This window comes from Aedes albopictus, chromosome 1, assembly GCF_035046485.1.
Source record: "Aedes albopictus strain Foshan chromosome 1, AalbF5, whole genome shotgun sequence".
NCBI classification, from domain to species: domain Eukaryota; kingdom Metazoa; phylum Arthropoda; class Insecta; order Diptera; family Culicidae; genus Aedes; species Aedes albopictus.
The window spans coordinates 309,234,760-309,244,409 of record NC_085136.1 but is presented as its reverse complement, the minus strand read 5'-3'; the positions used below and the strand labels follow the sequence as shown (position 1 = coordinate 309,244,409).

The window sequence follows — 9,650 nt, the reverse complement described above, 5'->3', positions numbered from 1 at the left end:
AAATTACGTCAAGTGAGTACCGAGGATTGTTCACAATCTGCGAACTTGACTGCGGAAAAAAATTGCGACCATGACGCCGCTGGTATCGGCATGGATTCAAGCCTACCAAACTGATCACACTCTATCGACAGTTCAACGAGCGAAGGTTTTCCGGAAATTTGACGAGCATAAGCGGAATTGGATTGTTGAGTTGTACAGGAAGTATCCCATACTATACCTCGATGAAGCCCGCCAGAGATTTATGAACAATTTTGGAGTAACCATCAGTGCCTCTTCAGTATGCAACATTTTGCGCGCGTACGGAATGTCCAGGAAGGCTTTGGAACGCCGAGCAGTTCAAATTCGCCAGGATGACATATTACGCTACACTAACGAGCTCTCCTGCTGTGTCTGGAGTTTTGACCAATTAGTTTTTCTTGATGAAATTGCAAGGGGTTGGAAACTCTGACACCTTGTGTGAAACACCTAAAACACCTAAAACACCTTTTGACACCTTTGCGACCCCTTTCAGTTTTACCACCATGATTACTTTTTATTTTACTGGCGGCACTGGTATAGTCCGTGACATTTACCTTGAATATTCAAAAAATAGTGGTTTTACCGTGACTTTCTTGTACACTGAAAGGAGCCTTGCAGTAATGACAAGCACAAAAATGTTTTTAAATTTACCATGGCAAAACATGATCATCGACCCACCAACGCTTCATGTGTGCGTATTGTTTCTTCTCACATCAACCGGTTCGATAGCTAAGTGGTAGCGTGCGAGCCTGGTGATGTCAAGATTCTTGGTTCGAATCCGGTTGCCAACAGAAACTTTTTTTAATTGAAAATCGAGTCCATGGTAAAATTGAAAACATAATTCTGTTGAATTAAAACGAAATTCAGTCTGCACAAATTTAGTGGCGTTGTGCATTTAAATTGACCCTCAGAATAGTAATTTTCACCGCAGGCCGCCGTTCAGTGTAGAACTGGACTAGCCGCACAAGTTTCTCATATACCATATTCTCAGGTTCAGCTTCTAAAATGAGCTGGAGGTGATTGAATTAAGGTATGACGATGAAATTTTCAGCACTGATTGGAACGACTATTCTATTCAACGACAGTTCCGAACGGTCGAGTCCAATCTGGAAATGGTCGCACAATATATCCGCCCTTTGGAAGTTAGGATTTGAATCTAATAGTCCATTTTACGAGCCGATTTTATGAATAAATTTTGACTGGAGGTACCATCCAATAACCCATGAAAATTAATATCATCATCATCATTGTTGTCACTTCGTACACACCAAAAATCGATTGAGAGTTTCAGCAAACTCGTTTGCTGAAGAACAACCAGCAAATACATGATTTACTGAAAAAATCAGTAAATCAATAGCGTTTGCTGAAAATCAGTTAAGTCGTCCGAATTACTGAAATTACAGCTGATTTTTCCGACCGCTCGCCGCCTCGGCCAGCCACTTGTCAAAATAAAAAAAAAAAACAAAATGGCTTTGTACATCGTGTGTTTGTGAGGTAACGCAAATTCAGTTTTTTTGTATTGTTTAAGGAATATTTTGAATTGAAGTGCCCGCATAATCAAAAACACTTTACCTTGTGGTTGTAACTGCAACTATCATTTATGCCATATTGTGCCTTTTCGTGTTGTCGTTTGTTTATCATTCCAATCTGTGTTTTTCTCGACATTCAAATATATCTAACAAAGACTCAACATCATCACTTGTAGTAAATGTGTGACATATTGCCGTTTAATTGTTGCTCATTGTTCAGATTTTTAAAACTCAACTGCATGAAATTCAAAAAAATGTATGCTTACTATCTCACAAGGTGTAACATTATGTCAAATGTTTTACATATAATTGTTATTGTCATTCAGCAGTACGACGACTGCCGCGCTCTCACAAACACATTGAAACAATTTATTGTTCGATTTTTGCTGGACCACACCTGATATGGTTGAACATCAATTGTATGCGTGTCAATTCTGGAGCTCGATTTGAATAGGTCGTATGTGCTTTTGTCGATAAAAAATTCGATCAGTTGGATTGGCTTCTTATAGCGGAAACCGTTGAAATTGAGCAAAGTTTATACATACAGCAGAATCCTCACAAAACAGGCTTTCTGTTCCATCATAAAAAGTTTGCAAAATATCTGCCATATTGCTACAATGATTAAAATAAACTGATCGAATTTTATATCGACAAAAGCACATACGACCTATTCAAATCGAGCTCCAGAATTTATTGTGCAAAAAATTTTGCCTTCAATGCGCGTTGTCTTGTTTATCGCAAAAAAGTTAAACCCATTTTCGTCAATTTTGAGCAATATAATGCTATAGTTTCCCTGTACCGATGTGAGAGTTAATTGATAAAAATGGAGACGTTTATCCAGGTAAGAGTTTCAAATAAAAATAAATTATAAAATAACATCTGATTAACAGAACATTCCTTTGATTTTTAGCGCTCAAGGATGTTGACTTGGAGTGGACCTACGAGTGGAACCGGGTGTTCCTAGGAAAACTCATCCCAAACCCAATCAAGATGAAATGCTCCGTAAGCCAGCCAGCATTGACCGGAGAAGAATAAACCCCACCGTGCCAGCGACTGCCCGAAAGTGCTCCTCCGGTAATCGACGGAGACGTACTCGTACCAAAAGCACTGCATTCCGCAGAGGACTACGAAACCGCAGGTAAATCGAACAAAATGTACCCGCATACAAACAGCTCGTTAACAGCTCTTGTCACGCCCCCACAGCCATTGTAAACAATCATCCATCAGTAACAGCGAGCGATGTCCTCATCGGATAAAAAAGACGACGGCGGCGGCGGTGCCGAGGATCGATCATCCGAAGAATCGGAAATCAAAATCAAGGAAGAACCAGATGACGTCATGATGGACGTTGACGGATCCCCGCCGCCGGCGTTTGGACCAGCTGCGCTGGGTTTGCACCCGGTCGGGACAAAGTTCCCGGAGAAAACCACTCCGACGCAGCCGGTTCAGGCGTTGAACGCGCGCGGGATGCCCGCCAAGATACGGAAAAAGAACAAGCTGTTCTTCGATGACGATCTGCTGATTAACGATCGGATTCCACCGAAGGGAAGCCCCCGAAAGGGCGGAACGCCAGGTGGATTGGCAACTTCTTCGCCACAGAAGGGATTGGTGACACCGGGGAAGACGCTGACCCGTTCCGGACAGAAGAAGAAGATCTTGTCGCGGTATGTCAAGATGAAGGACAGTTTGAAAAAGCGCAAGGAGGATCCGGATGAAGGCACGAGCAGTACGCCCCTGCGGGTGATCAATCCGATTGCCCTGCTGGACAAAAAGGCGAGCCAACGGATTGGACTGCGGTTGAGGAATCTGCTGAAGCTGCCGAAGGCGCACAAGTTTGTGAGCTACGAGTGGTTCTACAGCAATATCGATCGGGCCCTGTTTGAGGGCGAGAACGACTTCCAGATATGCTTGCGGGAGATGTACCCGGATTTGAAGACGCGACATTTGACGAGGTAAGTTTGGGGTGATTGTAGAAAGGTCACACCTTTGGGTACCCCATGTCAAATGTTGGTTCACAAGAGAGCATTTGAAATCATTTTAGCAGGAGAACCAAAGATTTGTAGTGGAATTCAATTTGCATTTTATCTTGTCCCCATTTCAGGGCCGAATGGAACCGGATTCGCCGAACCATGGGAAAGCCGAGACGCATTCCGTCTGAGCGGCATCCTCGCGGGGGAACTTTACGATGGATGGACGAGACTGTTTGCCGAGTTGTTTTGTGCAGTTTGTGTTTGCGAGAAGTGATCTATCCGGAGGAATCAAAGTCGGACATCATTTTCGGTACGGTTGGGGATAAGAAAGTTCCAGAAGGCGATGGACAGGTCATTTACATCAAGATGTCATCGGGAAGCATTATCGATCTGGCGCATTCGACAGCGATTCCTCCTTATTAAATATTAAGTTTAGAAACATTTCGAGATTTTTTTAAATATTAATATGTGATTTGTGATGTGATTGTGAAATGTGATAATAACGGAATTTCAATATATTACCGAGTAGTTACTTTATTATGTTTTCCACTGGATTATTGCATCAATTTTCAGGTGTACATCGCGAGTAAGTACGACTCGATCAAAGACACCCCACTTATGATAATTGTCGAGTCGTACTTTTACTCACAAGGCACACCTGAAAATTGATGCTATAATCCAGTGATAAATAAAATCCAATAGAAATAAAATCAATACAATATGCCGTTACTAATACCATACTGCACAATAAATGAACAACGACGTTTAATGTTATCAAATTTATGGTTCAATAGTTTTGCAACAATATAGCTTACAATTATGCTTGCGGAAAATGAATTATATATCTACAACTTGGCATATTGTTTTGTGAAAATTTTGTTCGAGAAAAATGCTGATTTTTTATTGTAACCTAACTTAACCGCCTATTCGTCACATTGTTATTTGGCCCATTACAATTTGCGAAGTGGTATGCTACAATATACTAACAGTACCATAAGAAGTGATGATGCATTACGTGTCATATTGGTCAAATATAGTCTCAAGTGGTTAAGGACAACATATGAGATAGTACGCTTTCTGTTCACAGCTATGCGGGTGTGTATTGAATGCATCATCAAACAAGTTTACACTTTTAGACAGGTATGTATGATCACATTATTATGTACAATATCATTATTTCCGAAAATTGCTTTTTAGGTGATGAACAAAGTGCATGCATCCGTGGAACCTACGACCAGTGGCATCTTCTGAAGCAGCTGTTTCCATTTACAACCGACAGGCCGACTCATTTCTTACAAATTGCATATTTTTTTTATTATTATTTAGAATGAACAATTCTGGAGCTCGATTTGAATAGGTCGTATGTGCTTTTGTCGATATAAAATTCGATCAGTTTATTTTAATCATTGTAGCAATATGGCAGATATTTTGCAAACTTTTTATGATGGAACAGAAAGCCTGTTTTGTGAGGATTCTGCTGTATGTATAAACTTTGCTCAATTTCAACGGTTTCCGCTATAATAAGCCAATCCAACTGATCGAATTTTTTATCGACAAAAGCACATACGACCTATTCAAATCGAGCTCCAGAATTAAACTGTGGCAACCAAATAAGTGTTTGTTTTTATGTGCAATTGAAATTAAAGGATTTATTTTATTTTGATTTTATTTGCTGAAATCCACCAGCAATGTGCTGCTGAACCCCACGCTGGTCGAAATCACTGAATTTTCAGCAATCCGCAAAAAAAAATGCTGATTTGTTCAGTATACTTCTGTCATTAACGATGACAGTCGACATTGCTGAAATTTTCGGTAATTTTTATTGCTGAACGGATTGCTGAAATTTCAGCTCGGCAAAATTCAGCAAAACTTTGCTGATTTTCAGAGAAAAAAATTTGGTGTGTAAAATGGCTCATGAACGGAAACAACATAAACGAAAGCTTGCCCTGATAAAAAATATCATAAAAATACGATAAATTTTATTGTTACAACACCATTTTCTCGAAAAATATTCACCATTAAACGTATTGTAATTTACACGACACACTCACCATCACCCCTATTGTTCTATACCATTCAGCGAATGGTAAATGGCACTTTTACAATAAAAAATGGTGGTCGTTATGTATCTTAACCATAAAATTTTGAGAAAATTTTCATACACTTTTTCGCGAAAAACAAAAGAATGTATTGTGTTTTTATGAGACATTTTTAGGACAATTTTCAAAAGAAAACAATATATCTTAATGTTTTTTCATTGTTCTTACAATACAAATACAATTAATTGAATGGCGTCAAATGAATCGTTGTTACAATAAAAATACAATAATATTTGTTGTTATTTGTAAGCAGTTTTCGCTTTTGAAAATTCATAATATTTATATTTCCCGCTAACATTTATATCCAGCATTTACGAGCACTAACGGCCGCCAGAATGATATGCACATTTTATGATAAGAGTCAAACACTCTGATGTCTGTCTGGTATGTGTTGCTTGGCAGCTGTTGATAAGATCAATCATCAATCTTTTCAAATAACTGCCAAATATCACAAGTCAGACCTCAGGTCGTATGATCCATACCATAAATCGTTTACAATTCATGTGGTCATTATTATCTGAAAATGCTGAAGAAAAATGTTATCGAGAAATATGAATTCTTTGGTTTTTCAAAGGCGAAATCTGTTTACATAACAACAAATATTCTTGCATGTTTATTTTAACATCGGTTCAATTGACCCCATTAAACAAATTGTATTTGTATTGTTATCAATGGTAGTTTACTATTTTCTAGATTCTTTTAATTTATTGCAAAACATTAGAAAAATCATTGTTCATCTTTTTCTTGTCGTAACGTCCTCACTTGACTAAAATCTGCTTTTCAGCTAGTTTTCTATAAGTACTTCCTAAGTTATTCATTGAGAGCTTCCTCTGCCAACACGGCCTGACGTCTGTCAGTCGTTGAAGTTTTAGCGAATAACATTCGATAACCGAAACATCTACTGTACTCAAATTTAAAACGAAAACTATAAAAAAATATGTCAAGTGATTTTGTATTCAATTATACAAACATGATCCAAGCAACAATAATATTTATTGTTATTTATTTGTTAAGAATTGTTTTAAGTGTAATTGAGGAATAAACTCTTTTTTAATAAAAAATCCATGAGAACTTTACAGGCACTTTTGCAACTATATAAAAACAACTTAAATTAATTTTTACTGATAGTAACTTTAAATTATTATAGAACTATTGAAAAACAATCGAATCAATTAGTCACTAATAAAGCTAATGTTCACTTATTGTACGAACTATATGGGCTTGATTTCTATTGTAAAAAGTAACAATATATCTACTATGTATTTTGTTGTGAACAATAAAACCAGTCATATCTGGAGCTCGATTTGAATAGGTCGTATGTGCTTTTGTCGATTTAAAATTCGATCAGTTTATTTTAGTCATTGTAGCAATATGGCAGATATTTTGCAAACTTTTAATGATGGAACAGAAAGCCTGTTTTGTGAGGATTCTGCTGTATGTATCAACTTTGCTCAATTTCAACGGTTTTCGCTATAATAAGCGAATCCAACTGATCGAATTTTTAATCGACAAAAGCACATACGACCTATTTAAATCGAGCTGCAGATATGTTAATGATATTTACCATGTAATGAATGGTAATTTTTTATCCGGGTGGACGAAAGCAAAAATAATATCAGCTTAAAACGTATTGGCATCAAAACAACCTTCGACGAATCGGTCCAACACCACTTTTCAACGCGTTTGTGTGCGTGACACCAACCGTCAAAACAACTGCCCCGCAGAAAAAGCGATGGACGCTCTCCCCTTGTTGAAAGACACGTCACGAAGCTGTCAAACTACGTTGCTTGCTTGCCGATCGAAAAGTTTACTCGACTTTCGTTTGCGGAAAGGGACACGCCATCGTTTTTGCTTGGAAAGTGAATTTTACCTCAGAAAATCGCACAAAAATGGGTATGATGGAATCTCTCGGTGTCGACGGACTGCTCAGCGACGTCCAACGGATGGACAAACGACAGGTGAGTGGACAAATCTGCGGAATTCAGATCCAGGAGGAAACTTATCTGATGCTTCGGTCCGGTTCCGGTTCGACAGTTTTTCTTCCAGGTTTTGAGCTTCGGAATGATCGTTTCCTCAGCGCTGATGATCTGGAAGGGTTTGATGGTGGTCACCGGAAGCGAATCGCCCATTGTGGTGGTCCTCAGTGGCAGTATGGAACCGGCTTTCCATCGGTGAGTATCGACGTTTGCTGGCAGTGCATTCGGATCTAGCGTAACATTTGAAATGGGTCCAAAGTGAAAATGCGGTGCAAAATTTTACGAACTTTTCTTATTTTAGCGGGGATTTGCTGTTCCTGACCAACCAGGAGGAACCGGTGCGTGTGGGTGAAATCGTGGTGTTCAAAATCGAAGGCCGGGACATTCCGATCGTCCATCGGGTGATCAAGCTGCACGAGAAGAACAACGGAACGGTCAAGTTCCTGACCAAGGGCGATAACAACTCGGTCGACGATCGGGGTCTTTACGCCCCGGGGCAACTGTGGCTCACCAAGAAGGACATTGTGGGCCGGGCTAGGGGATTTTTGCCGTACGTTGGAATGATCACAATTTACATGAACGAGTACCCGAATCTGAAGTACGGCATTCTGGGGCTGCTGGCGGTGTATGTGCTGCTGCATAGGGAATAGATCTCTTCGTACCTATAAGTCTGTTTAGGAAGAAAGGCGCATTTTCTAGTTTAAATAACCGTCTGAAACATTAAGGTGAACGACTTACGAGGAACATGCTGGAAGCTTTTCGTTTCGTATCATGCGGGCGTAAAATAGGACGAAACAGCAGGCTTGTCCGCACTGAGCGCATGAAAATTTTGCTCTTTGGATTTACACCATCAAGTACATGATAAATTAGAAATCTTTTCATCTTATCAGATAGAAGGGTGTTGAAATATTGTAAATGTCATTTCTAACTGTCAAAAAACCGCACCGCAGAGCCACACGGAGCGCGCAAAGAGATTTTCACCCGGGTAAAAACACTCTAGTGAATTTCACTTTGAACGGCCCGTGCGGCGCTGCGGTGCGGTTTTTTGACAGTTCGAAATGACATTTACAATATTTCAACATCCTTCTATCTGATAAGATGAAAAGATTTCTAATTTATTATGTGCTTGATGGTGTAAATCCAAAGAGCAGAATTTTCATGCGCTCAGTGCGGACAAGCCTGCGAAACAGCAAGCTAAATATTAAAAAGACTTAATTCTGTTTTGTTAAAACTATCTTCTTAACAGAATTCTTGAAGTTTCACGTCACTTGGCTCCATTAATGCAGTTACGCCCGTACGATGCCAAATGTTGGGTTTTTAGACAGAACAACTGAATTACAATGTGTGAAAATGTGAAAAACGAAAATACACAAAATGTCAAACTTCTCCAAACCGTAGCTAAATTTGATATTTCTGTTGCATCAGCATTGTGAAATTGCCTAAATACTATTGAATAGACCATTGAGACAGGGATAGATCGTAGTATGTAGACATCTTTTTTGGCAGTGTTACAAGAGTTCAAATCTGTTTTTAAATATGTGTCACGTTAGGCGAGGATTTAGATACGTTACCACACTTCAGCGCTTAGAGAACCACTGAACTGCAACCAAGATCTACAGCTAAACATGGCGTGAATCAAGTCGCAGATGATGACGTCACGGAACTTAAGAGATGGCTGAAGGGTTCAAAGAACTTTCGGTGGGCGGCCATCGTTGACTTTAATTCAGACGAGCGTGTAGACCAGAAGTGCTTTGTGGAGTGTCGAAAACTTTAAAGAAAATAGTGCGAGTAGTAGATCATGTTACGTTGGAGAGACTGTTCACCGCAATTCAGGACCTTTTATCTACTTTTTGAACAGTACCAAAGACCGCCATTCCACGCCGGTCTAGGTGATTTCCGTAGTCGCCAAGATCTAATAGTCAAGGACTCCTAGAAGCTCTGACCAGAGGCCATTCGCACGTCAAAGAGGTCTGTTCACGTCACGGTTTGACAGTAGGGTGGATTTGCAGTCGACCTTCGGTTTCGTCCGAAGGACGGCATATGTCAAGGCGCTAGGGT

General features: G+C 39.6%; 2 protein-coding genes across 3 annotated transcripts; both read left to right on the top strand.

Moving 5' to 3' along the window:
* Positions 1–2,240: 2,240 nt before the first annotated feature.
* LOC109405787 (uncharacterized) lies at positions 2,241–4,049 on the top strand. 2 transcript variants are annotated; one of them, XM_062850156.1, is made up of 3 exons: positions 2,241–2,388; positions 2,458–3,499; positions 3,649–4,049. In XM_062850156.1, the coding sequence occupies exons 2-3, from the start codon at positions 2,787–2,789 to the stop codon at positions 3,938–3,940; spliced, it is 1,005 nt and encodes a 334-aa protein (XP_062706140.1). In that variant the 5' UTR covers positions 2,241–2,388; positions 2,458–2,786; the 3' UTR covers positions 3,941–4,049. The 2 variants fall into 2 exon arrangements, with proteins under 2 accessions (XP_062706140.1, XP_029724617.2); XM_029868757.2 differs by having other exon boundaries at positions 2,244–2,685; positions 2,751–3,499.
* A 3,348-nt stretch (positions 4,050–7,397) lies between these two features.
* Positions 7,398–8,989, top strand: LOC115269183 (signal peptidase complex catalytic subunit SEC11A). Its single transcript, XM_029877597.2, has 3 exons — positions 7,398–7,574; positions 7,651–7,787; positions 7,894–8,989. Exons 1-3 carry the CDS (start codon positions 7,506–7,508, stop codon positions 8,240–8,242), a joined length of 555 nt encoding a protein of 184 aa, XP_029733457.1. The 5' UTR covers positions 7,398–7,505; the 3' UTR covers positions 8,243–8,989.
* Positions 8,990–9,650: the final 661 nt, after the last annotated feature.

Excerpts from the sequence above, each read along its gene's own strand:
- LOC109405787 (XM_062850156.1), top strand. The coding sequence starts at position 2,787 with ATGTCCTCATCGGATAAAAAAGACGACGGCGGCGGCGGTGCCGAGGAT. Across the intron at positions 3,500-3,648 it reads AAGACGCGACATTTGACGAG|GGCCGAATGGAACCGGATTC; the intron begins GTAAGTTTGGGG and ends TCCCCATTTCAG.
- LOC115269183 (XM_029877597.2), top strand. The coding sequence starts at position 7,506 with ATGGGTATGATGGAATCTCTCGGTGTCGACGGACTGCTCAGCGACGTC. Across the intron at positions 7,575-7,650 it reads AACGGATGGACAAACGACAG|TTTTTCTTCCAGGTTTTGAG; the intron begins GTGAGTGGACAA and ends CCGGTTCGACAG. Across the intron at positions 7,788-7,893 it reads ATGGAACCGGCTTTCCATCG|CGGGGATTTGCTGTTCCTGA; the intron begins GTGAGTATCGAC and ends TTCTTATTTTAG.